The sequence below is a fragment of the Aotus nancymaae genome, unplaced genomic scaffold, assembly GCF_030222135.1.
Source record: "Aotus nancymaae isolate 86718 unplaced genomic scaffold, 86718_ANA_hifiasm-v0.15.2.pri h1tg000028l, whole genome shotgun sequence".
NCBI classification, from domain to species: Eukaryota; Metazoa; Chordata; class Mammalia; order Primates; family Aotidae; genus Aotus; species Aotus nancymaae.
The window spans coordinates 37653329-37667498 of NW_026988441.1; the positions used below are offsets into that span (position 1 = coordinate 37653329).

General features: G+C 58.9%; 2 protein-coding genes across 6 annotated transcripts in view; one reads left to right on the forward strand and one right to left on the reverse strand.

The window, feature by feature from the left end:
* Positions 1 to 2045, reverse strand: part of TRIP10 (thyroid hormone receptor interactor 10) — a 13919-nt gene extending 11874 nt beyond the window's left edge. For both annotated transcript variants that reach the window (XM_012436051.2, XM_012436052.2), the window contains exons 1-3: positions 1944 to 2045; positions 599 to 714; positions 437 to 493 (exon numbers count right to left, since the gene is read on the reverse strand). In XM_012436051.2, coding sequence (XP_012291474.2) covers positions 437 to 493; positions 599 to 714; positions 1944 to 1967 — 197 coding nt within the window. In that variant the 5' untranslated portion in view covers positions 1968 to 2045. The remainder of the gene's footprint in view (positions 1 to 436; positions 494 to 598; positions 715 to 1943) is intronic.
* A 2113-nt stretch (positions 2046 to 4158) lies between these two features.
* On the forward strand, positions 4159 to 13520 carry GPR108 (G protein-coupled receptor 108). 4 transcript variants are annotated; one of them, XM_064382013.1, is made up of 18 exons: positions 4159 to 4303; positions 5056 to 5175; positions 6108 to 6158; positions 6357 to 6439; positions 8043 to 8167; positions 8280 to 8326; positions 8418 to 8486; positions 8572 to 8676; positions 9346 to 9479; positions 9584 to 9659; positions 10097 to 10170; positions 10263 to 10380; positions 10479 to 10609; positions 10700 to 10743; positions 11104 to 11153; positions 11309 to 11392; positions 11478 to 11602; positions 12324 to 12511. In XM_064382013.1, exons 1-18 carry the CDS (start codon positions 4175 to 4177, stop codon positions 12490 to 12492), a joined length of 1734 nt encoding a protein of 577 aa, XP_064238083.1. In that variant the 5' UTR covers positions 4159 to 4174; the 3' UTR covers positions 12493 to 12511. The 4 variants fall into 4 exon arrangements, with proteins under 4 accessions (XP_064238083.1, XP_012291479.2, XP_064238082.1 ...); XM_012436056.2 differs by having other exon boundaries at positions 12182 to 12350; XM_064382012.1 differs by lacking the exon at positions 10700 to 10743 and having other exon boundaries at positions 12182 to 13520.
* The last annotated feature ends 650 nt before the right edge of the window (positions 13521 to 14170 follow it).

A 14170-nucleotide genomic window follows, 5' to 3' on the forward strand; every position in this document is an offset into this window, starting at 1 on the left:
CAAAGTAAAGTCAAATGCTCCTCACGACATTTATTTTAATACGGACTGCACACTTTTAACTCAGCTCGTGTTCATGCAAGCCCTACAAAGCTGGAGCAATCATCATCATCCCATTTCACAGAAGAGGAAAATAGAGGCACAAAACAAAAAAGTCATCTGCCTAAAGTGACTGCCTTGGTAACTGCTGGGGCCTCAGTATTTAATAGTTAAGGAAAATAGAGGCAGAGAACCTGAGTCACAAGCCCAAGGCAATTCATCTACATAGTAGTGGACTCAGGATTCCAACCCAGATAATCCCGCATCTTACATCCAAGCTCTCACCTCTAGAGAGGAAGTGAGATGAGCAGTGGGGTGTCCCAGCCGAGGGAGGGGAAGGGAGACCCATGCTCCGTCCTCCCCCACCAAATCTAGCCCTGCAGCCCCTCTCCAACCTTACTTGGACTCAGGATCATCCTTGGCAGGTCTCTTGGGCAGATATTTTTTCACCAGGCTCCTAAGGGGAGACAGAGGGAGGAGGGCTGAGCCCACAGCCCTCCCACCCTACCCCTCGCCCCAGGCGTGCCCAGCGCCCACCGTAGCGTCCACTCCAGGGTCTCACCGCAGTTGCTTGGCGTAAGCTTGTTCCACCTCCGTGCGTTCTTTCACGAACTTTACGTATCTGTCCAACAGGTCCAGACCCCACTGCGTGTGGCGCTCGAGCACCTCGAATTGATCCTGGCAGGGGGTATGGTGGGGGAGGAGGGGAGAGGGGCCGGGGTCAAGATCTTGGGACCCCACAGTTCGCCGACCAGACTCCCAGGGAGCCCCAAGGCTCTGCGCTCCTAGGAGGAGTGGCTTCCCGGCGCCGCCCAGGCGTGGCGCGGGGGGGGGAGGCAGGAAACTGGCGGGAACCCCCTCGCCTTCCCGGGAAGGGCCAGAGAACAGCGCCCAGGCCCCAGCCACCCCGGCCGGGAGATGGGGGGTCTCCGACTTAAGACTGCCAAGAGGGGCGTGGAAGGGGGGCAGGGCCACTCCCTCAGCTCAGGCTCCCCTAATCCCCCCGGATTCCGGAAAATCCGGCCAGCCCAACTTGAGTCTAGGCCAGAGGGGAAGGGTTCCTCGCAGACTGAGGGCCCCTGAGTGGCCAGGGGGCAGGCACCAGGTTCTCTGAATCTCCCTGCCTCCCAGGATCCCCCAGTGAGTGACTCAATTTCCCCCACTGACCCCACTACACCTCCAAAAGAAATTGCAAAGTTGGAGGAGGGGATGGCAGTCTGGTTACCCCCGCGGCACTAAGAACTCAGGGATTCCACCGCCCCCAGGAATGGGAGGGGTCAGAGGTCCGGCTAGGATAGGGGGAAATTTCTGGGGCTTCCAGGGCTGAGGATAGAGGTGACCAGTGGGCGGTCCCGCCCTGGGCCTGGGGCGAGCAGGGGGAAGCCAGGGAGGGGGGTCAAGCCGAGCTTAGCATCCCCCTTCCCCTCCAGGAGCGTCCCCAGCCCCTAGGTGTTAATTAATGGCGAGGAAAAGGGCGGAGAGGACTTCTAAGTTCCACGTGGGTGGGGATCAGGGTGACCAGAGGGTCCCCTCCCCCCTCTCTGCCGGACAGGAGGACGACGGGCAGGGACCCAGGGGCCGTAAGATAAGCCGCCTGCCCCGCCAGGGCGCCCAAAATAGGTGACCTCTCCCAGCCGCCCGGCCTGGTCCCAGGATTCCTTCTGCCCTTCTCACTCCCAACCCTGTGCCTCAGTTTCCCCACGCCGGTCCGGGAAAGTCGCTTTTTGCCCCTGAACGTGCTGAGACTCCCAGATAAACTCCGAGAGAGGGCGAAGGGTGGAGGGCGGGGATCCACGGGTCGGTGGAAGGGAAAGGCGCGGAGCCCCCGCTAAGATATGCTGGGGACAAAAGCGGGGGTGCCTGGACCCCAGCAAGGGGGAACTTAGAGGCGGGACGATTGGACTTACCCACAGCTCAGTGCCCCAATCCATGCTGCTCCCGCCGCCGCTGCCGCCGCAGCCACCACCGCGCCCGGTCCCCGCCGCCCGCCGCCCTCCCCGGGGAGACTCTGCCGAGGGCGGTGCGCCTGGCCCCGCCCCGCCCCGCCCGGCCCCGCCTACCCCAGACTCTTCCACGCCCCTCTGCACGCTTGTCCACGCCCCCCTGGACGCTCTGCCACGCCCCCGCCCGCGCGGAGCCCAAGCCCTGCGCTTCAGAGGCGGGGCCCCGAGAAGGCGGGGCCCAACGGACGCCCCCCGCCCCCTTTTAAAGCAAAGGTGCCACTAGACGCCGCTGGACCGACCCCTTAAAGAACCCCCACCCATTTTTCCAAGACCCTGGGACCCCTCTCATCCTCCTATCTTCCTTCCCTGCTCCAAACGGTTTTTCCTATCTCCTTTTCCCCTTTCTCCGCGATTATTCCTTAAAGGGCCAAGACACTAAAACTCCAAACCCAAGGAGTCTTTCCTCAACCCCGTTGCAGGGGGATCCTGAGGTCACCCCGTTCTTGCGAGACGGCCCGGCTCCAGGCGTCTAGGTTCGTCCCACTAATGGTCTGGTCCCTCCGGCCACAGGGCGGATGAGGACTTCGATCCAGCCCGGGACGCGCCTCCGCCAAGGCCGGGTCCATTAGCTCCCTCACCGCATCCTGCCTTCCCTCCCCCAGAGTCTCCGCTGGGAAACTGAGGACGGGCTGTCCTTGGGATGCGAGGCCCAGGCCCTTCCCCAGCTGCGGTCCAGTTCGCGCCTGCATCTGTCCATTTTCCAGTCTCATCCATGGAGGTTGAATCTGGTTGAATTCTCAGTACTGCCCCTGGGATTCCGACTCCGCCCCTCCCCCAGACGTCTGGGGCCCAGGGGAAGGGAAGTTTGTCACTTCTCCCATAAAAGTCTGTTCACACCTTATAAATCCCTTTGAGGTGCTGGGATGAAAGAGGAGAGGAGGCACCGGGGATTCCCACCCCCATTCTCTCCAGCTTTTGGCCCTTTCTGTAGCTACAGAGAAGGCGGGGCGTCTTGCAGGGGGTCCCTTGAGGATACGTTCCCCTTACACAGAGCACCCAGGATCCCAGGACAGAGAGATACGGGGGAACCCAGGAGGAGAGCTTTGGGACTGATGGCTCTGCTGGGACCTGGCCCCACCTGCTGGTGGCTTCTGAGCTAGAAAACGTCTGATCGTAGTTGGGCAATTGAATGCAGTGAGTTCAGTGGCTCGTCTGAAATGGGGGCTCAGCCTAGCAAAATTCTGAGCTCAACTCTGGTCAGACTCAAACTGGAATTAGGGTTCAGCCCAGGTCAGCACCACGGTGGGGACTGGGTCTCAAACTGAGGTCGGAGGCGTAACCAGACGGATTAGCAATCCAGGGTTCAGGTCCAATCCGGAGTCAGGACTAGTCCAGATCGGCGGCCTAAACCAGAGATTAAGCCTCAGTATGCGGTGGGGGCGCGGGGGGGCGAGTGGGTGTCAAAGTTTCAGGCTGAAGCTGGGGCTCAACTGCAGGGAGGGAGTTCACCTAGGTTCAGCCCGAAGTCCAGTCTAGCCTGGAATCTGGCGGTGGGGCTCCAATTGCCTCACTCTGGAATAGGAGGCTTAGCCTAAGGCTGGGGTCTCAGCCTGGGGTCACAGGTCATCCTCGGGTCAAACTTTAACCTGAGGCCAGCTTTAGGCCTCTCTGTGGACCAGAAAGATTAGGAAAACAGGTCAGGCCTGAACAGATGCGTGTGTTTACCAAAAGCCTGAGTTCTGGCTGGGAGCCACTTCCCTAGGGCAAGAAGAGGAAGTCCGTCTTTGGGGTACTGGGAAATGTAGTTTATTTAATGCCTTGTTGCGCTTGTCTGGTTCCGCTGCATTCTGGGTAGTGTAGTCCTGGACCGTTAAGAGTGGGTGGAGAAATTTCGCCTCAAGGCCGGATATCAGATCCATCATAATTGGTTAGATGAACTGCTCATTAAATCACATCCTGGACAATCTTTATAGCGATTGGTGAGGGTGAGAGAGTGTTACGCGCTATTGGCACTCCCATTCGGAACCGGTGCTGTCCATCGGATGTCGTAAGAAGGCGGGCTTGCGGAGAGACAGTTTCTGATTGGCTGGCGCGCTGGAAACTCCGAAGCGCCGGGCCCCGCCGTGCGGCGATTGGCTGACCGGTGGGCGGGCTTGGGAGCCAGAGGCGGAGTCGGGGAGGCGGTGGCTCCAGAGATGGCAGTGAACGAGAGGAGGGGGCTCGGCCGCGGGAGCCTCGTGGAGTGCGGGCTGCGGCTACTTCTGCTGCTGCTGCTGCTACTGCTGGGCAGCTGCTCCGGGCGCATCCACCGGCTGGCGCTGACGGTGAGGCCCACCGCGCGGGGGTCTGGGGTGGGGTGGGCGCAACTTTGTCTCGGAGAAGCCTTGGCTTGGAGTGGTCTCGTCCGGCCTCCCCTGCAACCGACGCGGGATGGAGTGGTCCGGCGCCCCCCGTTTCCCGGTCCGGAGTGGTCTAGTCCCGGGATCCCCTTCCGTTCTCCGGATGGAGTTGCCAGGCCGTCTCGCTAGGGTCGGGCCCCTCCCTTCGGGGGCGGGGCTCCATCTCTTGGGAACACCGCCCCCAACGCTGGGTCTTAGTCCTTTACATTCTTGAAATCACTTTTGGGGCCCTGGGGAACCTGGAGCCGCACAGCGGGGGCCTGGTAGGCTATGGAGTGGGGTCCTCTGGCCACTTAATAGGATTTGGGGGGTTCTGTTGAAATGCTGCTAGGAGCTCAGCTGCAATCTAGAAATTCTTCCAGGAGGTGAAGGCCAGGCGCACCAAGGTGAACAACTGCTCTGCGGGTGGTGCTCACCCCGGTGGGGGGACTTCCAGATGCCCCAGAATCTCTGTTCCTGGCTCTCAGAACAGAGGTCAGAGAAGAAGAATCCAAGGCCACCCTTTCCCTGCAGGGAGGAAGTCCTGCTCAACTTTCTCTTATTCTCTGGGCCTGTCCTAAATAGAGGGGTACCAGGAGGCCCTTTGGCAGGGTGAGGGGGGGGCGCTCATGCCAGGTCTCTGGGGCTGGGCAGGCTGAAGCGGTTTGAACTGCCTCTGCCTCCTTGGTCTCCGGCAGGGGGAGAAGCGAGCAAACATCCAGCTGAACAGCTTCGGTTTTTACACCAATGGCTCCCTGGAGGTGGACTTGAGCCTCCTGCGGCTGGGGCTCCGGGAGGCAGAAGAGAAGTCCCTGCTGGTGAGATGCCTTGAGGAGTTTGCTGGAGGAGAGCAGGGTGCAACCCCCCCGATTCTGGGTTCCCAGCTCTGCTTCTACCCATGTGATCTGTGCAAATCCCGTGATCTCTCAGAGCCTCAGTTTCCTCATCTGTACTGGGAATAATAATGTCTTACACAGCATGTGCTAGGCACTTTTCTTAAGAGCTGAGGGACAGGTGGGGCGCGGTGGCTCATGCTTTGTAGTCCTAGCACTTTGGGAGGCCAAGGTGGGAGGATCGCTTGAGGCCAGGAGTTCAAGACAAGCCTGGGCAACATAGTTAGACCCTGTCTCTACAAGAAGTTTTAAAAGTTAGCCAGGCAGCCGGGCATGGTGGCTCACGCCTGTAATCCCAACACTTTGGGAGGCTGAGGTGGGTGGATTGCTTCAGGTCAGCAGTCTGAGACCAGCCTGGCCAACATGGCGAAACCCCATCTCTACTAAAAATACAAAAATTAGCCAGGCGTGGTGGTGGGCACCTGTAATCCCAGCTACTTAGGAGGCTGAAGCAGGAGAATCACTTGAACCCGGGAGGCAGAGGTTGCAGTGAGCCAAGATTGTGCCATTGCACTCCAGCCTGGGCCACAGCGAGACTCCATCTCAAAAAAAAAAAAAGATCGTCAGGCTTGGTGAGGTGTGCCTGTAGTGCCAGCTAGTCGGGAGGCTGAGGTGAGAGGATGCCTGGGAGTTCGAGGCTGCAGTGAGCTGTGATTCTGCCACTGTATTCCAGCTTGCGCAACAGAATGAGGTTCACCTTCCTCCCTGATTCTGAAAAAAAAAGAGCAAGAGTGTGTGGGATCTAGCACATGGTAGATGTTCAGTCAGTGTGAGGTTAGGTTTCTGTTGCTACCGAGAGGGATAACTGGGAGGTCGCTACTGTCCCTCACACTCTCCCCGTTTTTTCCACACACCAGGTGGGGTTCAGTCTCAGCCGGGTTCAATCTGGCAGAGTGCACTCGTATTCAGTGAGTGGAGGGAATGGGGAAGGAGGGAGAAGGGGCCGGAGGGAGGGGTTGGTGTCCATCTTCTGCACCTGTAACTCAAAGGCCCCTGTTCTCTCTCAGAGGCAGGAGCAGAAAGAGCTCCTGGGTGGACCGGGAGGGAGACAGGGTGGAGCTGGGCCAGGGGAGGAGTAACCAAAACTCCCTCCGGCCCACCCCCAGACTCAGGATTTCCAGGACTGCCCTCTCCAGAAAAACAGTAGCAGCTTCCTGGTCCTGTTCCTCATCAACACCAAGGATCTGCAGTGAGTTGGGGACCGGGGCTCACTCAGATCCTTCATTTGCATTTCCCCGGTGTGATGCCCGCAGACACCTGAGCTGATCAAGTGGGATGAGCGGCAAAGAGAGAAGAGGCCACTTACTTTTTAGTTTTGCCTTCAAGCCTTGTGATTATTGGAAGGAAGGAGAGAGGGACCCAGCGGGTATTGGTGTCTCAGGGCAGAAGACCCGGATACAGAGCATTGTTGTGAGAAGGAATAACGATTGTTCGTCCATATTGGGTGCTTCCCGTGTGCCAGGCCATGTCCTGGAGCTTTAACACATTAATTCATCCGTTCCTTACCCTGCGATCATCTCCGCTCTTCAGAGGAGAAAACTGAGTCCCAGGAACTGGGATGCGGAGTCAGGCAGCCTGGGACCAGGGTCTGACAATACCATGTTGCTTCTCTGTAGATAAGTGTTTCCTTTTTGAATAATATACTTAGGGCAGGGGCAGTGGCTCATGCCTCTAATCCCAGCACTTTGGGAGGCCGAGGTAGACAGATCCTTGAGCCCAGCAATTGTAGACCACCCTGCTGCAACTTTACCTTGTCTCCCCCTCAAAAAAAAAAAAAAATACAGAAATTAACCAGGCTTAGTGGCGCATGCCTGTAGTCCCAGCTACTCTGGAAGCTGAGGTGGGAGGATTGCTGGAGCTGGGGAGGTGGAGGTTGCAGTGAGCCAAGACTGCACCGCTGCATTCCAGCCTGGAGAGCCTGTCTCAAATAATAATAATAATAAAGTAGGGCTGGCCACAGGAGCTCATGCCATTAATTCCAGTGCTTTGGGAGGCTGGCTGAGCCGGAGGATCACTTGAAGCCAGGAGTTTGACACTAGCCTGGGCAACGTAGGGACACCAACCCCCTATACAAAATTTAAAAATGAGGTCAGTGGGTGCGGTGGCTCACACCCGTAATCCCAGCACTTTTGGATGGTGGAACGGGCAGATCACGAGGCCAGGAGATCGAGACCATCCTGGCTAGCACGGCGAAACCCTGTCTCTACTAAAAATACAAAAAATTAGCCAGGCGCAGTGGCACACACCTGTAGTCCCAGCTACTCAGGAGGCTGAGGAAGGACAATTGCTTAAACCCGGGAGGCGGAGGTTGCAGTGAGCTGAGATCATGCCATTGGGCTCCAGCCTGGTCAACAGAGTGAGACTCCATCTCAAAAAATGAAAAATTAGCTAAGCCTGGTGGCGTGTGCCTGTGGTTCTTCTGCGCCGGAGGCTAAGTGGGAGGATTGCCTGATCCCAGGAATTTGAGGCTGCACTGAGCTGTGATTGCACCACAGTGCTCCAGCTTGGGCGACAGAGCAAGACCCTGTCTCTAAAGAAAAGAGAAAAAGAGTAGATTGATGCCATGGGAAATGACAAATAATTGCTGGTGCAAGCGGCATGTGAAGGCGGCAGCCGCCTTGACCGGTGGGCACCAAATGCTGAAACTCAGTGATAACTGAATCGGCTGGACCCCGCCCCGCAGGGAGGACACGCAGAGGGTCCCAGAGGCCACTGAGTCCTTTGCCCCGGCTTGCGTGCCTGACCCCAGGTTCAGCCCCCAGCCGCATTCCCTGCCCCACCCCTCACCCCAGGGTCCAGGTGCGGAAATATGGAGAGCAGAAGAAGTTATTCATCTTTCCCGGGCTCCTCCCCGACGTGCCCTCTGAACCAGGGCTCCCGAAGCCAGAGCCCACAGTACCCCGCAAGGTGGATAGCGGTGAGTCAGCCTGGCTATGCAGGCAGGGGTGGATGGGCAGGTCTGCCCTCTGCGTTTTCCCGCCATCCCTCTATCCGTCCATCTCCGGAAATCACTCCCCGGTCTCTTCTAGGGACCTCTACGGCCAGCAAGCCCAAGTCAACACCCGCAGTGTCTCAGGTTTGGGGGAGGCAGGGCAGGAGGGAAGAAGGCACACCCCAGGGGCCACAGGGACCCAGTGCCAGCTTATGGAGGGGCTCTGTCCCTTCAGAGTCCTAGCGGGAAGGACAAGGAGCTGGTGTTGGGCCTGAGCCACCTGAACAACTCCTACAACTTCAGTGTGAGTGTCCTTGGCGCCTGCGGCCCTGCCATCACCCCAGAGCATGTGACCCCCAAGCTGAGCCCTCCTCTCTACCCCCGCCCAGTTCCATGTGGTGATTGGCTCTCAGGCGGAGGAAGGCCAGTACAGCCTGAACTTCCACAACTGCAACAATTCGGTGCCAGGAAAGGAGCATCCGTTCGACATGACGGTGAGTGGAGGGGAGGGCCGCAGCGCCGGGGAGGGCGGGCAGTGCCGGGGTGGGGGGGGTGGCAGCACGGGGCAGGGGGGCGGCAGCGCTGGGGCGGGGGAGCCGCAGCGCCGGGGGTGGGGGCGGGCCACAACATCCAGGAGGGCAGCAGTGCTGGCGAGCACCCACTGCGGGCCAGGAGTGCCACACCCTGCTTAGCTTCTCGCAGCCCTCCCAGGTGCGAAGTGAGAGCTGTTACACCCATTCAGGAGATGGGGCCAACTGAGGCCCAGTAGAAAGTGGGAGAGCTGGCTAGGTGCGGTGACTCACGCCTGTAATCCCAGCACTTTGGGAGGCCAAGGCAGGCGGATCACGAGGTCAAGAGATGAGACCATCCTGGCCAACATGGTGAAACCCCATCTCTACTAAAATTACAAAAATTAGCTGGGCATGGTGGCACATGCCTGTAATCCCAGCTACTCCAGAGGCTGAAGCAGGAGAATCACTTGAACCTGGGCGGCAGAGGTTACAATGAGCCGAGATCGTGCCATTGCGCTCCAGCCTGGCAACAGAGTGAGACTCCGTCTGAAAAAAAAAAAAGCGGGAGAGCTGGAGACCCTCAGTCACTGCTCTCCAAGGCCAGAGGCAGGGCTGTGTCCCCGCCGCCACCCACCACTGCCTCCTCCCCAGGTAATGATCCGGGAGAAGAACCCCGACGGCTTCCTGTCAGCGGCGGAGATGCCTCTTTTCAAGCTCTACATGGTCATGTCCGCCTGCTTTCTGGCTGCTGGCATCTTCTGGGTGTCCATCCTTTGCAGGAACACGTAATGCCCCTGCCTCTGGGGGTCCCCCATTTCTCTTCACCAGACCCCCATCCCTATCCCTGGCTGATGCCCCCACCCCCATCTCTCCCTGACCCTCCCACCAGGTACAGCGTCTTCAAGATCCACTGGCTTATGGCGTCCTTGGCCTTCACCAAGAGTATCTCTCTCCTCTTCCACAGCGTGAGAGCCTTGGACCAGGGAGTGGCGAGGGTGGGCTGGAGGAGACCATCCGGGCCATCCCCCATCTCTGCAGTCCCTGGGCTTGTGGGAGGGCCATCTGCCAGCTATCCACGTATCCACCCATCTTACCAATGTGGCCAGCCGCCCATCCCCTCTGTCTGTCCGCCAGTCCTGGGCAGCTCTGTCCACTACTGTCTCTTGGTTCAGCTGTGACTGTCCGCCTCATTGATTGTCCAACAATTCGCCCCTCCAACTGTGACCATTCCCTCCATTTTTTCAGCCCTGATTACCACTTTTGAGTCCTATGCACCATCCTCAGTATTCAGCTTTCTGACCACCCATCTGATGGTGATGGTTCGTGTTCCTAATCCCCCCGCACCGTCACCGTCCTCCGCCCCTCTGTCCGCCTCACTGTCCGTCTGTCCGTCCACCCCCAGATCAACTACTACTTCATCAACAGCCAGGGCCACCCCATCGAAGGCCTCGCCATCATGCACTACATCACTCACCTGTGAGTGCCCCGCTCTTCCGTGTAGCTGGCGGGGGCTGGTCAGGGGAGGGTGGGCCCCCACCGCATCATCACGCCCTCCCCTGCTCCCCCAGGCTGAAGGGTGCCCTCCTTTTCATCACCATCGCCCTGATTGGCTCAGGCTGGGCCTTCATCAAGTACGTCCTGTCGGATAAGGAGAAGAAGGTCTTTGGGATCGTGATTCCCCTGCAGGTGCAGATGGAGCAGGGAGCAGGGGAGGGCTGAAGGCGGCGGTGGGCGTGGAGGGAAGCAGGCCGGGCAGTGCCCACCCAACCCCGCTGCTCGCGCAGGTCCTGGCCAACGTGGCCTATATCATCATCGAGTCCCGAGAGGAGGGCACCAGTGACTATGGGCTGTGGAAGGAGATTCTATTCCTGGTGGACCTCATCTGCTGCGGCGCCATCCTCTTCCCCGTCGTTTGGTGAGGACCCTGCCCCCAGGCCGAGGCCCTGCCCCATGCCCATGGGCGATGTCCTCACTGACCACACCCTGTGTCCCCCACCTGTCCCAGGTCCATCCGGCATCTCCAGGACGCGTCTGGCACAGACGGGAAGGGTGAGGCCCTGAGCCTTCGGACCCTCCGTTCATGCCCCCTTCCTGCCCCGGGCCCTTCATTCTGCCCCTTGGACACCCCTCCTGGCCTCTCTGCCCAGCCCCCAGGCTTCTGCCTCCCTGAACACCCCAGTCTGTATTCTCTTTCTCCTGAATGCCCTCATCTGGCTTCTCTGCCCCGTTGGGTGGCCCTTTCTCCTCTGTGATCTCCCTCTTCGGCCTTTCTGCGCCCCTAATGTCCCCTCCAGACTTTCTGCTCCTTGGACACTCCCTCAGATGTCCTGTTTGTCCCCTCCCCCAGTGCCCTTCCCCTCCCTCCCACCCTCAGTCTCCCCTGACCCCCGTCTCTGTGCCCACCCTCAGTGGCAGTGAACCTGGCCAAGCTGAAGCTGTTCCGGCATTACTATGTCATGGTAGGAGCCCGACTCACTCACGGTGGCCGGGGGGAGGGGAATGGGGGGACCACCGGCCTGCTGTGCGCCCACCCCAGCCCCATCCTGAGGCCCGCACCAGGCGCCCTGGCCCGCGGTCCTGCAGTCCTGGCTTCATGCCTGCACCGCCCCGGCAGGTCATCTGCTACGTCTACTTCACACGCATTATTGCCATCCTGCTGCGGGTGGCTGTGCCCTTCCAGTGGCAGTGGCTGTACCAGGTGAGCCTGAGGCCCCAGTGGGACAGGAGGGCAGCCACGGTGGAGGTGGGGTGCGCCTGACGCCCCTGCTCTGCCCTGCCCCCAGCTGTTGGTGGAGGGCTCCACCCTGGCCTTCTTCGTGCTCACGGGCTACAAGTTCCAGCCCGCAGGAGACAACCCGTACCTGCAGCTGCCCCAGGAGGACGAGGAGGACGTCCAGATGGAGCAAGTGTGAGCACGGGCACGGTGGGCAGGGCGGCGGCTCTGGGGGTGGAGTGGGGGGTAGGCAGCTCTACAGGCAGGGTGGGCGGGGGCAGGGACCGCAGCAGGCCTGGGGGCAGTGTTCGGGCAGAGGCTGGTGTTGAGGAGGACTGGAGGGGAGGTGAGGGTGGCCAGGGCAGCTCTGTGGGTGGGGACTGGACCTCTGTGGAGTGCCTGAGGCCAGGCTAAGATGAGGGTGGGGTTAGGGCCGCTAGGGAGACTGCCAGGCTGGCCCTGGGGGTGGGGTGGGCGGGGCCTAAGTGGTTGGAGTAGAATGGGTGGGGTCTGGGCTGCTGTGAGGTGGAATGGGCAGGGCCAGGGCTACTCTGGGAATGCGGGGTGGGGCTTAGGTGATTGGAGTAGAATGAGTGGGGCCTGAGCTGCTGTGGGGTGGGCTGGGCGGGGGCGGAATGGGTCTGGGGTAGAGTGGGCAAGGCCAGAGCTGCTGGGGTGGTGGTGGGCGGGGCCTGAGTGGTTCCGGGTAGAGAAGGTGGGGCCTGGTGCTCTTCGGTGCTGGCGCTGGACGGCCTCCTTGCTGTCTGCCCCTAGAATGACGGACTCTGGGTTCCGGGAAGGCCTCTCCAAAGTCAACAAAACAGCCAGTGGGCGGGAACTGTTGTGATCACCTTCACATTTCAGACCAAAGTGTCCTCCTCCCGCAGCGCTTCTCACTCCTGCCCCTCTTCCACAGCGTATGTGGGGAGGTGGAGGGGGTCCATGTGGACCAGGAGCCCAGATCCCTGGGACCCCGGTTCCCCAATAAGCCCATTTGGAGGAAGAGCCCCTTCCTCCCCGCAAGTGTTGGGCAGCCCTGTCCTCACCCCGGGACCACCCCTCCCTTCCAGCCATATGTACAATAATGACCAATCTGTTTTGCTACGCCGGTGTCTTGCCTTTTTGGGGACTGAGGTCTACACAGAGATCGTGTAAAATTGTAAAATGTAGAAACCTGTTTTTGCTGTGTGAGGTGGGGCGGGAGCGGGCACAGGGTTCACGGCTTTGCACATTCAGTAAATATCCATTGAGCAACCACTGCATGCAGGGCCCAATGCCAGGCGCTGGGGACGGAGCAGTGACCAAGACCCACCTGGTCCCAGCCCTCGAGGGGCTCCCAGTGTCCACGGTGGGGGTCAGGCAGAGGGACAGGTCACCTGGCAGTACCATCACTGAGCCATCGGCCCTCTGACAGCTGACCCAGCCTCGGGGGTCAGGAAAGGTCAGCAGAAACATGGCGGAAGAGTTCATGCCCAGATGAGGGAACCGCGTGCATGAAAGCTGGGGGCGAAGGGAGAATGGGGATTTGAAGACCCCCCAGGTGGCTCAGGCTACGGAGGAAAAGAAAGAATGGGCCGGGTGCAGTGGTGGGTGCCTGTAATCCAAGCACTTTGGGGAGGCTGAGGCAGACGGATCCCTTGAGGTCGGGAGTTCAAGACCAGCCTGGCCAACATGGTGAAACCCCAACTCTACTAAAAATACAAAAATGAGTCTGGTGTGGTGGTGAGCAACTGTAATCCCAGCTACTCAGGAGGCTGAAATGGGAGAATCACTTGAGCCAGAAAGGCAGAGTTTGCAGTGAGCAAAGATTGCACCATTTTACTCTAGCCTGGGCAACAGAGCAAGGCTCCATCTCAAAAACAGTAATAACAGAAGCTAAGCACGGTGACAAGTGCCTGGAGTAACTGCCGCTACTCGGGAGGCTGATGCAGGAATATCACTCCAGCCCAGGAGTTAAAGACCAGCCTGGGCAACATAGTGAGACCCCATCTCAAGAAAAGAAAAAATAATACGAGATAATGCAGAGTGATAGCTACGCCATACTGTATATTAAGGCTTCCATGGATTTTAGTTTGTTAAAAAGCCTATGAGCAGCAGGGTATAAAGCCCTTTTTTTTTCTTTTTCTCTTTTTCTTTTTTTTTTCTTTGAGATGGAGTTTCACTCCTGTTGACCAGGCTAGAGTGCAATGGCTCGATCTCTGCTCACTGAAACCTCTGCCTCCTGGGTTCAAGCAATTCACCTGCCTCAGCCTTCTGAGTAGCTGGAATTGCAGGCATACGTCACCACGCCTGGCTAATTTTGCATTTTTAGTAGAGACGGGGTTTCTCCATGTTGGTCAGGCTGGTCTCAAACTCCCGACCTCAGGCAGTCTGCCCGCCTTGGCCTCCCACAGTGCTGGGATTACAGATGTGAGCCACCGTGCCCAGCCCCAAGAAACCTTTTTGAGGTCACACAGCTAATGAGTGAGTGGGAGACTCAGGGCTCAAAGCCAGACACTGACTGCTCATTGCTGCTCTGTAGCTAGACTCTCTGGGACCAAACCTCTCAGCCTGTTGGCATTTGCTGTGTGGCCCTTGATCACTGGCTTACCCACTGTTTCCTTGCATGTAACATGGGGCCTCCTAAGTTTGTTGAGTATCTCACATACAATAGGTGTCAGTGGCTTGACACAGCGCCCAGCTTTACAGCCTCAGCCTGATATCTAGGGGACCAGCCCTGAATCTCGAGGGGCGACTGCGGAATTCGAGATCCACTTGTGCACA